Raw genomic sequence first — 14,180 nt, 5'->3', positions numbered from 1 at the left:
TGTTTATGTGGTATTTCTTTTCACGATGGGGGACATTTATAAAGGAAATTAAGCTTAAAGTTGTGTTTCTGGGTATGTCTTTGATGAATAAGTAGTATATCAGGAGCAGATACAAAAATACAGTCGGAAAAAGTTACTACAGGAAGCCGCAAGCTCCCTGTTCTGTTTCGTTCTGATGCATCCAGACAAATGCACGTCTTTGTTTTGGTTCCAAACTGTACAGCTAAATAGCCTAAATATTCTCTGCTACAGGTTGGGGTTTATCGGCCCTCATCCACACACCCTGCCAAATACTCTCTGGTAAGATGACCACACTCCCCATGTTTGATTATGGTGATGTCATCTATAAGATGGCTCCCAAGTGTGCTCTCAACCGGCTTGGTGCTCTCCATCACTCAGCTTGGGTGTACCTTTTCCACCAGCTATTGTGAAATGTAGAAACTGATGGGTTGGTCCTCCCTCCACATCAGACGACATCAACTCTACGAGGGAAGACGCCACAATACCTCTCCTGCCTCCTACATCGTTCTCATAGCAACTACTATCTGAGGTCCAACATTACACTTTCCATTCCCAAGGTCCGCACAGTCTTCCTTTCATTTTTTCTGCAGCAAATGCCTGGAACTCTCGCCAAAATTCCCTTAAACTTCTCTCATCAGAGCATTTGTTTAAGCAGAACCTGCAACGGTCCATAGTTGACTTCTGTATTTGTTGATCCCCTGTTTTAATGTCACTGTCACAATTTTTTACTGCGTTTTTGTCATGGAGTAATGTGTTTTTTTCTTTTTGTTTTCCTGGTTTTACTTTCGCTGGGTCTTCCTGCCAAGTCGTCACTGTAAATGAGAATTTCTTCTCAACTGATCCTCCTGGTGTTAAAGTGGGAGGCTGTAAGTTAGTGGGACAGAGTGTAAACAAAGGGATGATGGGACATGGGGGAAGGGTTACTTCAACAGTCTCTGCCCACAGCTGAGAGACCTACTGCCGCTCTGCAGGAACTGAGTCCTAGAAAACCACACCGGTTTTTGATTTTCCCCAAAAAAGGCATAATCATAATTCAAAGACTACTGGGAACACTTCAAAAAAAAGATCAAAAGAGGATTGGAATGGCTTTGAAAACTCATTTCAGAAAAAGACGAACTCTACATCAAAAGAAAAGAAACTTGCATGGCTTTAGGAGTGAATTGGTTTAGTGCGACACATCAGTCTTCAGCGACACAGAAGGAAGGGTTTTTTAGCTAAGTGCTGTATTTTCTGTGGACAAACACACAAACAGACAACAGCAGACTGGACTAACCTCCTCTTTCAGGGAATCGGCTTAGACTTCCAAAAATATCAGACAGAAATGGAAATAATGTGAATAAATTCAAACAATTTACAGTTTCATAGACATTACTAAACCAGAAAACTTTATTTGTGAGTGTATTACAAATAAAATAAGGTTTTTCTCAACCTCCTCCACAAAAAAATATAAAATTGATCGAGTGGCCAGGCATGAGTCAAGTAAGACTGCAGCAAAAATAACAAAACATCTTACAGCATTTAAGGTGACTTTTAGTATTGCTGTACCTTTGTATCCAAGGTTGCTGTCTTGATTAGGTTCTGTTTTGGATTGGGGCGATTTGGTGGACACCTCTCGGCTTCCTTGATGTTTTTCTGCATCTGTTTGCATCACAGTATGAACAGAAGGTTAAAAAAAAGTCCAACTGGAAAAAAACAGAATCTGCTGTGCATTTGTGTTCATTGCAGCCTGACAAAGAAGTGATGGAAATACACAACTAAAGAAAAGGCTTTAAGTGCGCTGCCAACACAAATATTGTCCTCAACAGTCATTTATATGCATATTTGATTCCCTGGATGCTTTTTCGTTTCTTCTCGTTTGCATTGCTAATACTGTGCAGCTTAATCAGCCTGATTGAGTCACAGAGCGGTGTTTGGGGGGCGAGTTTGGCAACGTATACATAGTGTGGGCTTTTGTTTATATTAATTAAATTTAAGTAAATAGTCACATGCACGAGCCATATAGATTCTAACCACTTAGTCCCGATTTATGATGGCTGTGGAGTAATTTGATTGATGCTGTCCACAGTTTTACCACTAGAGGGCAGAATGACTGCAGTGCAATAAGCATACCTTTATATGTTTTTGTATTTGTCTGTTTTAATTCACTTGTGTTACATCCTGCTGTTGTGCTCCTATCTTTCCTTACATTCTCTGCCATTCTGCTCACCTGGCAAGTGTGGGCCAATTATCTTTGTAAATAGTCTTAATTTCAGAGCTTTAATTGTTCTTTTGAGCAGTTAGATTTGAGAAGCTGCTAAATTTATTGGTTTGCGTGGCTGTCTTTATTTTATTTTATTTTGAATTGGCACATTACTTTTTCTTTTTTTCTTTTGCAGGACAACAGAGTTTTCTTATTAAAACAGTGTTCTTCCCACTTTCTGGTGTCTATCCTCGTGAGTTGGGACCCTATTCCTGCCTTTTCCCTAAAGTGAGGTGGGTGTGCCTGTCTGGGGCGTAAATTCTCGTTTATGTACATCAGTCTGTTTTTAAAAATGCTTATAGAAGCTGTTTAGGTTGGAAATTAAAACTTTTAGTCTCAAAGTCATAAGTTTTAGATCATTGGCATATAGGCCTGGGCCAGCAACCTTCAACAGAGAGCCATTCAAAATGATTTTTGCTGACCATAACCCAGCAAGAGCCACAGGTTACTTCATCCTTTATATATTAAAAAAAAGAAAAACCTCATTTGTATTTATGTTTTTATTACTATTATGATAATTGAGCTTTTTTTGGTTTTTGGCATAAATTATGCAAAACAAAAAGAGAAAACGGGCTTTTTTTAAAATAGGAAATAGTTTACAACTTTTAAAGGATGTTCACATGAGTCCTTTCAAAATAAAATACCCTCTGTATCACATATGACCATCTCAATGCAGCAAATGAAGCAGTAGTGTGATGTCAGAAGTGATTTTAAAAAATGACTACAGAAGTTCATTTTACTGCTTGTGGTGCATCTCAGACAGAAACGTAAACTAACAGAGCAGAGGATTTTGGAAGGGTAGCACTTGAAAACAGCTGAGTGGAGGGCTATTACAAATGAAACAATCAAAAGTTTAAATCATTTCAATATGTTTTATTAGTACCCAGTAATTATTAAGACAGCACTTCTCTTAGTTCAGGTGCTATTTCTTAATCTTTGTCAATGTTCACACTAATATTGACTCAAAAATTGGCAGACAAGTGGGAAAGAAAAGATTTTGTTGGAGGGGAATTGCCAGTTACTGAGTTTCATTGACATTTCATTGGTTGGAACTGATGTTTAGCGTTCCTTTCTTAATCTGTTACCTTTTATAAAACTACACTTCTTTGATTATGTGTTGATTCAGAGTACATTGAATTGCATAAATGACATACAGTTTGTCAGCTTTTTTTCTTAATTGTTTCCCAGTTGTTTATTAATATATAAAATCACAACCTTTTTTTGTTTATTTATTAATTGATTTGCTACTTTTATTTTTTAGTCTTACAAAGAATGTTGCAATACTTGTAGTATTACATTATGTGTGCCTGTTTTTATTTTTTTTAATTGTGGAATTTGACTTTTATTGTTCTTCTTTCCATATTTTCTTGTGTAACACACTTGATAGCACCAAAAAAAAAACTCCATAATTAGCTAGTAAAAAGTTATACCCCTTTTTTTAATCAAGGTTTCCACCACAAGAGGACAGTGTAGCAATAGCTAAAATGGATGTTCAGCTGGCTGAGATGATGAGAACGATAAGGATTCTCACCTGATGAGATGACCATGCTCCAGCTCTGCTCCGTTTTGCTGACACTGAGCAGGCTGACGACCAAGACAACAGGAACAGCCAGCATCTTCTCAAAAAATGCAGTTTACCCTCAAGAAAGCCCTTAAAACCAGAAAATAAGCATTTATTGCACTGTGACTTCCTTTACTGTATTATTCCTTTGTTTAATCACAGTTAATGTTTTTACAATTAACAAAATTTACAAAACAAAAGGACAGAGGGCAAAATACACTCATTCCACTGACAAATGTTTAGAAATGTGTGCACATTTCTTTATAGAAAAGAAAGTGTCTAAGAGATGGACTATATCAGCTGCTTACAAAGAACTTTTACTATTGTATGGAATGGCATTTATGTCAAAATTGATTTTAAAAAAAAGTCAACAGCATGTGATCAGATGGTATCCAAGTTACACACTTTTGCAGGGATATTTACCTGCATCACATCCAAAGCCTCAGAGCGCTTTGGCTCCACTTCTTGCACACAAACAAGATGGAATACACCCATGCTCTCAAGAGGGAACAGTGATGAGACATGATGACAGTGCCAGGCAAGAAAAAAGGGAAGTCAGTTCTACTGATCAGCCATCTGTGGTACAAACAGCTCTGCTACTCGTCCAGGCTGTCTGATGGACAGCCAGATTTATGGGATGTCTTGGCACCCTGTGGCCACTGACTCCATGAAATAGTTTAATTGTTCTGGGAAATGTGGAGCAACAGCCTTCGCAAAACTGCCCAAAAAAATAACAAAATAACAAATAATTTCAAACGTTACAGTACAAACAAAATATATTTTTGAGAAAAGAACGGATGGTAAGTGCATGTTTGGTAGCTTGGTTTGTGTTTTTCTTGACTTTGAAATGAAAATGCATGGGGTAGTTAGTTTTCTGCAAGTTTTAAATAAGATTCAATGTTATTCAGATGTAATAATGCAAACTGATTGACGGATTCAGTATTAAAAGTTTGTCAAAGGTGGCTAAAAAGTTGCAGGTTCAAATGCTACATTCACACCAGGTGAGAACGTGCTAAACGGAGGTTGTTGAACGTGCATTTAAGCAATGGTGTTCACACTGGACAAGAATGGAGGGGCTTCTTTTTCTTTTTCTACTGTTTACTAGTGCATGTCCTCCTCCCACAGATGGAAGAGGGTTGTTGTGAAATGTGGAAGCGGTTCAAATCTGGCGAAACTTGCTCTTGGCTTTTTCTTTTGCAGCTCTATTCCGATATATGACTAAAGCCACGTTCACACCGCCCCTCGACAACATGAAAAAGTGACCACTTTCAGTGAAAAGTCTATGTAAATGAGCGCAGATACGCGTTTCAGGCTTCAACGTCTAAACATCTCTGGTGGCCCTGAAGTGCAAAACGTAAAAACCAAAAAAGAAACAGTTTGGAAAACAAGAGTTAAAAAAAAGAGGAAATGTTAGAAAAACGAAACACAATGAAAAATTGGAAAGGGTAAATACTGTGAGACATCTCTGATTAAACAATGATATTCAGTATTGCTTACTGTCAAACAACCTCCAGTTGAAATAATGGATGTGCCATATTATCTACCTGTTCCAGTCTCTAAACATTTCATTCTGTGAATTATTATTATTTTTTCTTTGTTTTTGACATTTTGCTTTCTAAAATGTAATGCTGTTTTTTTTTGTATTGATTGTTTAACTGTGAAATATTTTTGCCTTTTGTGATTTGTTGATATGATTTGCCCTTCAGCGCCACCGTAAAACTCTGATGTTCACCCGTCACTACGCAAATTCTGTCTTTTTTTGGGCTCTATGCACGGCCATTAAACTTGTGTTAAAAATTAAACCAGGTTGAATTTTGACCAAACAGGGATGTGAACAATTGGACCAATCAGGATGGCGTCCTTTTTAATTCACAGAAGTGCCAACTGTTGGATAAATGATCATGGATGTGAAATTAATCATTGCAGTCTGTGCCTGGCCAGAATTATGACACTACCAGTCTTTCATTTTTTGGAATAGAGCTGTGAAAAAGAAAGTTTGGAGCAAGATTCAGGTGATTTGCAGCGCTTCGAAATTTTGCACAAAACCTCTTCCAACTGAGTATATGTGCTAAAATGTGGTATAGCAACAATCCAGTATTAACAACTTAATGCTAAAACAGGAACTCTTGAACGTGCATCGCATGCCCAGTGTGTAAATAAACATGACTTGGTGTCACATAATTCCAGCTGGGCACAGGCTAATAATTTATCTTTCATGATCAATTTTTAAAATATTAGCACTTCCATGAATTTAAAAAGATACCATACGTCACTACCAAATCCAAGTCCCTGATTGGTCAAAGTTTAACTGGTTATACTTTTAAGATGAGGTCTGTGGCCGCGTGTGTTGAACATAGCTTCAGGGATCTCCAAAACAGTTTCATATACCTCTGTTAGTCAGAAATAACCCCTTCTGGAGATCTAGGCCTGCAACTATGTTATTCCCCTTTTTTTATTATTTTCTCTTTTTGATTTAATTTCAAGGGAATTTTAAATCCTTTAAGTCAGCGTTAGCCTGATGCATTTGTGAGAAAAAAGTCAACTATTCTCTAGTAATTGATACAGCTGTTCTGGGAATCTTGTAAATATGCTGATGTGTCCAAAGCTTAGAGCCAAAAGCAATACATTTCAAAGTAATAGAACATTCACTATGAATAACATTCAGTTTGAGATCTTGTCTCATAAACACATTACAGACACACAGAGCGAGGAAGATTGCATTTTTGCACATCACTGAATTGAAAATGTGGGTGATGATGACTGCATTGCGCTTTTCAGTTTAATCTCACATCATTTGGAAAGGATAGAAATTAGGAGACCACAAAGTGAGAAGAAAAAGAAAAAAAGAAAAGAAAATCACAACATAATTTAAAAACATGCCTGTGGAAGAAAGAAATTGGCCAATCCACGGGTGCATGCAAAGGGAAGAGTATTATGCTAACAAGTCTAGCAGCTTCTCTTATTATTGCTGTGATTTGGACATATTCTGCAAGAAAATCTTTAACGGAAAAATAAAGACATCCAAGTGTGGCTGTAGAGGAAAAAAAATAAAGGTGAGGTATGGAAAGATGAACTTTGTGTTTGTCTGCATTCTTGTGAACATAGCAGACAAAAATCTGCATCAAACTCATGAGTGCATTTGCATCTAGGATGTGCAAAGTTTAAGGAAAAAAATCTGACAGTAAAATATCTGCTCAGGAGAAGATTGCAGTTCAAATCAGACAAGACTGCTGATGTCCCTTTTCCTCTCCTGTCTGCTGGGGAATAATCAGAGCTTACAATCTAACGCGTCATCAATAAGAAGCAGTAGACAGCAGACAGATTACATACTGTAGAGAGCAGTGGACCGTGAACAGAATCAGCTTTCAGCCACCTTCCTCCCTATTATCACACTTCCATCTTTTCCTCTTCTTAAATTTAATCCCGTGTACTCAAGGAGACGGACATGCTTCGTGTAATGTCAAAGAACAGTTGAGATCGCACTCAAACATATGTCAAGAAACGTGTTTATCGCAAAATGAGCACAATCGTGCATCCCTGCACAGAGCACAATATTAATGCACCTGTTGTAAATGATTGTCGTACTTCAATGGAGCAGATTTTACACTTTTAAGTGCTCAAACTATCATTCACGAGCAGATCTGTAGTACCAGTGAAAGCAGGGGGCATCAGCGGGAAGCACGATTCACTGACAATTCTGGAACTCAAATCAAGCGCAGTGGGAGGGAGACTGAACTGTTTGATGTACATGAAACACGCAACCCATCTGCATACATCACTGTCATTCAGGCAGAGTCATGCATCCCATGCTTGTATGTTGTTCCGAGCTCACAGTATCTCTTCATGAAGAGATGGAAGAGATCTTCACTCAACAGCCACTTCTGACATATGACGAGTGTGTCTTTTGGGGTAAAATAAATGGCAATAGCAACACCAGTTTTCAGCACTGACACTTTTAATGCATTTGGGAGCCAGAAAGGCAAGACAAAGGAAATTAAGAATAGGAGAGGATCTCTGTGACTGATCATTGTGACAAGTGCGGACTGGACACTGTGGAGCTGATAAACTGTCCACAAGAAAAGCACATGGATCAGCCACAAGGGATATTGACCTGATCCCCCGGAGTCTGCAGACATTACATTATAGAGGGTGGCTTTCTTCATTCCTTATATACATACGTGAAGACATGCAAAAGTGCAACAAATGTTGCACAAACTCATAGCTTTACTCTTGCAGGAAAGTGGATTTGTGCACAGAAGTGAGCTTTTTTTTAGTCTGATTTGCAGTGAAGCAATTTCATAAATTCCAACGTTTAATGGTTTAAAATAGCAATTCCTAACTATTGATGTTTGTTGCTCGCAAAGTAAATAAAATATAAAAATCAAATGACACAGAATTAAATCAATCTGCAATGTCACTGACTTAGTTGCAAAGAATTCAAAACAGTGTAGATTGCCCATGCAGGAAATTTGACATGATACGCATTGGAGTCTGTGACACCAAACTTCAGTAAAAGTGCATGCATTGTAGAAAAAAAGAAAAGCTTAGTCAATGAATCGTCACATAAACGATTAGGCAAGAAATAAGTTTCAGCATCACTGACAGAATCTGGTCTTATTACAGTAATCAGCCAGACAAATGGATCTGTTTCCTTCCAAATGGCTTAATTATAAACCCAAGATGTCAGCAGTAACAACGCCACGCTACTAAATAGGTGCACAGATTTGAAACTCACCGGCGTTGCATTACTCTGCCAATTTTCCTCCCGAAAAGTCAAATATCTGCAAACGTGTGATGTGAAGCATCCAAGCACCCAACAATTACAGCAGGAAGAGAAACGATAGAAGAAAAAAAAAGGACAGGTTGTGGACCTGTAGAAAAGAAAGGGAGGGGGCGAGGTCAAAAGAAAGAGCCTATGGAGGAGCAAGAGCCTAAATAATCCATCTGTGATCCAGGAGGCACTATCAGATGGGGTGCATACAAATCACAAACCTTCCTCTGCAGCAACCCAGGTCCAATATCCTCAGGGTCCTAAGGCTACACTCAGACAGTTTCATCTTACAGCTTGACTGACGTGGTCGTTAGAAAAATGTGATTTCAGTAAAAATGATAAAACAATATGAATTCCGTTTTACCATAAATCTTTTGTAAATGAAAAAAAGTACTGCAAAAAAATTTTTAAACTGAAGAATATTTTTTTTTGGCTTTTTGTAATGAGCTTTTACTGGCCCTCGTTCTACACAGTTTGGATATCTGTGAAGAGAAAACTGTGTGTGCACATCTGGTGTTTTCTTTTAAACTACAAAATACATCTACCCGCAGCAATGCAAGCAGAACTGCAGTGTGTTGTCCCAGTATGGGGAAATATCCTTCTGCTGTTGCTCACAATCAGGAGAGCCTCCCAAAGGAGCCACGATTACCTGCAGCAAAGCCTTGCTGGCTCTCACAGTTAAACTGAAAATGGTTTTCATCTCTGTTCTTTGTTATCCTGCTCTTTTCTGTTCAGTTACTGTGCACGCAATAGGACTCAAGTCGAACACATCGACACCGAGAAGAAACGATTCCACCTGAACGCCATCTCTGCTGAACTCTAGTCACAGAACATTTTTTTGTGCTCACGTGCAATCATTTGTTTTATGTTTTTTTCCCTTCGATAATCATTGATTTTGTTTAGCTTAAATGAAAATAGTCTCCACAAAACCGTATCGATTTATCATCTTCTGTGTAATGATGTGTGTAGAAAACAAAGAATTGATCCACTATGTTGCTCTGCAGCTATTCATTCAGTTCAGTCTACAGGGGTGTAATGGGCTCTGCATATTACACAAATCAGCCAATAACAATTAGTCTCCTTTGTGTTGCAGTCAGTTCAGCCAGAAAACTCTAATATGCCTTCCAATCAGGAAATGTATCCACAACTAGACAATCAAGACCTGCTGTACTGCAACACTGTGGACTCCACATGACAGAGGTTTATTAGATTGGCTTTTGGGGCATTCTTACTTTAAAATGATGAAGCACTAGAGGAACATCAGGTTGCACTTCCAAGACTATTTTCTTTACTGTTGCACCCTTATGGTCAAAGCCTTTATCGAGATCCTTCATCTAACCCAGCAGTGAGGTTTTGAATTAACCCCAAGTCAATATCATGGTCATCGATCACGCTGACAGCAGCGCACTTGTAAGTGTGACATTGGGAAAAATAATCATCTGAAGAGGCAACATGTTTTCCGAGAGCAAGGATGTCACTTCACTGATTAGAGTGACCCAGTCACACTTGTGGTTTAAGCCCATAGTGAGCGTGGCACCAAAAAAAAAAACAGCTTTTCAACAAAAAAAACATTTTTCACCTGGAAACTGAAGCTAAACCTTTTTTTTTTTTTTTTGTGGAAGAAAACAATATTTTAAGCTCAAATGCTGTGATAGTGTTAGTTTCTGCTCCTCTGGGGTAAAATGCTGTCACTGTCACCTTGTAAGTGTTGTCAATGAGGCACTCATTCTACTGCCCACAACTTAGAGGAAGATTTCCAATGAACTACTGTCCCTATGCAGATACTATTTCTTTGAAAAAGAAAAAGTTTTTTTTTATTATTTTGGGAAAAATTGCATAAACATAACGCTTTAACAATAGATCAAACGATAATTAGTGGATTTTTAATGAGTAATTCACTAAGTATTGCAATTATTTGATTTATTTTTAATTGAATCTGCTTATTTCTTCTGACTTTTAAACATGGAGTCCATTTCACTTCAGGCTATCCTGGTATTGTATTGATAAATGTTGCGGTTTAAAGTTTAAAGTCCCATTCCAAACATATTTGATCTATTGTAAAATTAGTGGTCTTTTAATTATGGTGATTGTTCACGCTATCTTACAGCTCCTCACAACCTTTTTTTCATCTGCTCTTGATTCACAGCAATTTAAATATAGAAATACACAGAAATACCATTTTAAACCTAATTTTCTTTCTATATGTCCTCCATCATCAGAAAAATGCTACAGGGTCGTGTTAAAAAACACCAAAAACATGCTTTTCATTTGAGTCAGCCTAAATTAAATCAGAAATTGACAACACTGCATTAATGAAAAAAACAATTGCCTTGACAAAGTCTCAACTCACACCGACACATGGTTTCAAGATAAATTTAAAAAGTGCCATGCTCTTAGATTAAAAAGGAAATTACCTGTGACTTTATTAGCATACATGTATATATAAACGCCTGAGTCTCTTTCTCTTTGAGGTCTTTGGTTTAGGCTGACTGACAGTGGAGCATCTTCCGAGTCAGGAAGCCAAACAAAGCTGTTTTCATGGATGGACCATTATGCAAGCTCTGCACAGGGAATCTGTGAGAATGCAGTCCAGGTGTCATTGCCCCATGGTAATCTCTCTCGTCTTCAGGAATTCATTTTCTCAAAAGCTTCACTTGAAAATGACATTCTGACACTATTTACATGGAAATCACTCTGCTTCCTTGCCTGCAATAGTAGTCGGTGTGCAGACAGGACCTCTCTGAGGGCACGGCTATTAATGGACATTAGAGAAAGAGAGAAATAGAAGGGAAGGGAAAAAAAGAGGTGGATTCTAAAACACAAGTTAAAGTCAAGGGTAGAAATGTAGGGATTAAAGGATAAAGATGGAGAAACTGAAGGGTGTGGCAATCATATTTTTCTCCACTTTACAACGTGTTCCCTCCTTCAAAAGCGCACACTTTGATTCTCTGAACTCTGAAAACACACGTAGATGTGCACACACCCGAAAAAAAAAAAAAGATTTTCTTCAAAGAAGGCGATAAATCCTATAGCTAAAATCAGAGCTGAGTGCAAGTGAAAGGGGAATGATGTATAATGTATAGATTTAGAGGTTGCTGGGTCACAAAAAGAAATGTTCAATGTGAATGCATGAGCAGCTTTTCCCTTCTATTTTGTGCTAATTAAAGTTCAAAGCAACAATTAAAAAAACTCAAAAGATGCAGGTCTGTTATGAAGCAACATTAAATTTGAATTAACTAATTTGGTACCTAGACAAAACCAATAAGTACATGCTTGTATTGAAACTCAATCCAAATATGCCCAAATTCAGACATTTATTAGTTAATGTTAGAGCTTTTGTTTCCTTTTTGTACTGTAATGGTCATGTTTCTCTATTTTCATGACGCTTTTAATTTAAAAGACAACAAAAAAACATGTTACATGAGAAAATGGGGGCTAATTTTGCCACACAACAAATCAGTATGCACAATGCTATGTAGCATGAATATGAAAGCACTTGACATTTTGTAAAAAAAAAAAAAAATTGATTTGGAAAGCTACACTGAATCTTAAAATGACAAATTGTCTTATTTTCTTTCCTGCAAAATAATCGTATTAAAAAACTTTTTAACAGCCAAATAATTATCGGTCCATCTTATGGATCCACTTGGACGAGGAGCGAAATGTTTTAAGGAGGAAGGTGTGGAGTCCAGTTGATATGACTCAATTTCAAGACTTCTCAGGGATGTGCTTGCATCTGCATAGCGTGAGCTGCGCCATTAGTCTTGTAAACATTTGAATGTCCTGAGGCAATTGCCTCCTGAAGTAAAAGTTAGAAGCCATGAGCTGTAGTTTATTGAAGACCATTGGCCGAGCAGAAAGTTGTGAGGGGATGATAGCACTATTTTATCCTTGTGCGTTTGGGGAGTAGCCTCTAAACGTCCACTTTTGATATCTAAGTGACAACTAGTAAGGAAAGGGAAGAGCTGACTGCCTGCAGCACACTGTCTGGGTTCTTGATTTTGCTTTTACACGGTTATTTTGGGGAAGTGGTATCGCAGAAATACAAGCGTTGGCTGAAGATTGTGTTTGAAAATATGTAGACTCCATGGGTAGACAATCTGACAAGAGAAAAGACTGAATGAACTTATGGAGCCATCCTTTTTGGTTCAAAGTCCTAACATATGGCCAAAGAAGTCCAATTTCAAACTGAATTATTCTGAGTGGCCACTGTGACCTCTCTATACTTGTGTGCAGAAGTATGCATGAGTGCTGCTCTTGGTTTCTGGATGACACAGTACTAGAGCTTCATAACCAGACCTCTTCCACTTCTCTGAGTGCTGATGAATATCACCAGGCAGACATTTTAGTTCTTCAACAACCACAGCAGCAATCATTTCCTGAAAACTCCAAACTGCTGGCAGCAGGCAAGCCTGTTTCAGTGAGGATCCGCCTACTTACCCTTGCCTCAGAGCTGAAAAACTCAATACAACATATGGGAGTGTAGGAGGACCTCTGACATTTTCAAAGTGTTGATCGCTTTACATTATACCCCACTGTCTTGGTCAAGGACTTTTGGCAACCGGGGTCAGACCATTTGTTCAAAGAGTTGCAGTGATCATATTGGATTTTAACCCTTGTGCTATCCTAAACATTGGGAGTTGGGTCATCTAGACCCCACAAGACAGTGCGCTGAACCTTTTTTCTTCAATGATTTGTGATCTTCACTGGTGTCCATGGATTACATGAAATCCTCTCCACCTTTATCCACCTTTGTCATGGTAGGAAGAACACGTCAATGGTCATCTTGACCCCGTAGGATAGCACAAGGGTTAAGAGGACGAGAGCCCTTTCACCAGTTACAAACTTGCAAGTGTCAAACAAAGTGTCAGCACTGGTTAGCCCAACCAGATCTCCCCAAGATTACTTATCTTCCTGCTGCACGGCTCAGTTTGTTTAAACTCCCCTTTTAATCCACTGGATTCCATCCACAATGGATTGTTTTGGTCTTAAATATTTAACCACCAAGGTAGTGCATCTAGAACTTCCAAGCAGCATGGAAACCGTAGCTTCCCAATGGGACTAAGGCAATTTGGAATTTCCCAGTAACTTGTGGTCAGACAAAGGACCTATGTTAAAGGGGGGAAAGGGATCTTAATAATACTTTGATTGCATGACACCCCCCTTGCAAGAACAAGAGGCTCATCACAAAATTAAGTTCTGGATCAATCCTGCTGCTGCCCACCATGTTGGTGGAGTATAAGAGGGAGAAATCTTCTCTGTGAAGTCTCCTCCTCAAAAATACATGCGTGCACACACAAATATGCCCGTGTACACATTTTTTAACGGATATTTTTGACATTCCAGAGGACGTTCTTCGTATTGCGTTACTGGAAGTGGAATCAATACTCAACTCAATGCCGTTGGGGTACGTTTCTACTCATGTTGCTGCCATCGACCCAATGACTCTCCTTATGAGCCGAGCTGACGGGTCTCTCCCTCATGGGGTTTAAACTGAAATGCTCAGCCACCACCGTAGGGGAAATTCACAAGTTCTTGCTGATCACTTTTAGAGCAGATTTATCTGCCAAGCCTTCAGGCCAAACAGA

The 14,180-nt window shown here is 38.5% G+C and overlaps 1 protein-coding gene across 2 annotated transcripts in view; it reads right to left on the bottom strand.

The window, feature by feature from the left end:
- The window catches only part of LOC101156600 (roundabout homolog 1), a 119,409-nt gene extending 110,660 nt beyond the window's left edge, over nucleotides 1-8,749 (bottom strand). The window contains exons 1-3 of one of the 2 annotated variants that reach the window (XM_023962574.1): nucleotides 8,557-8,749; nucleotides 3,792-3,911; nucleotides 1,567-1,659 (exon numbers count right to left, since the gene is read on the bottom strand). In XM_023962574.1, coding sequence (XP_023818342.1) covers nucleotides 1,567-1,659; nucleotides 3,792-3,876 — 178 coding nt within the window. In that variant the 5' untranslated portion in view covers nucleotides 3,877-3,911; nucleotides 8,557-8,749. The remainder of the gene's footprint in view (nucleotides 1-1,566; nucleotides 1,660-3,791; nucleotides 3,912-8,556) is intronic. The other variant, XM_023962573.1, reaches the window with a different exon arrangement.
- Between the last annotated feature and the right edge of the window lie 5,431 nt (nucleotides 8,750-14,180).

Source organism: Oryzias latipes, chromosome 14 (genome assembly GCF_002234675.1).
Source record: "Oryzias latipes chromosome 14, ASM223467v1".
In the NCBI taxonomy this organism is placed as follows: Eukaryota; Metazoa; Chordata; class Actinopteri; order Beloniformes; family Adrianichthyidae; genus Oryzias; species Oryzias latipes.
The sequence above is the reverse complement of the archived record's forward strand: the minus strand, read 5'-3'. Positions and strand labels throughout refer to the sequence as shown.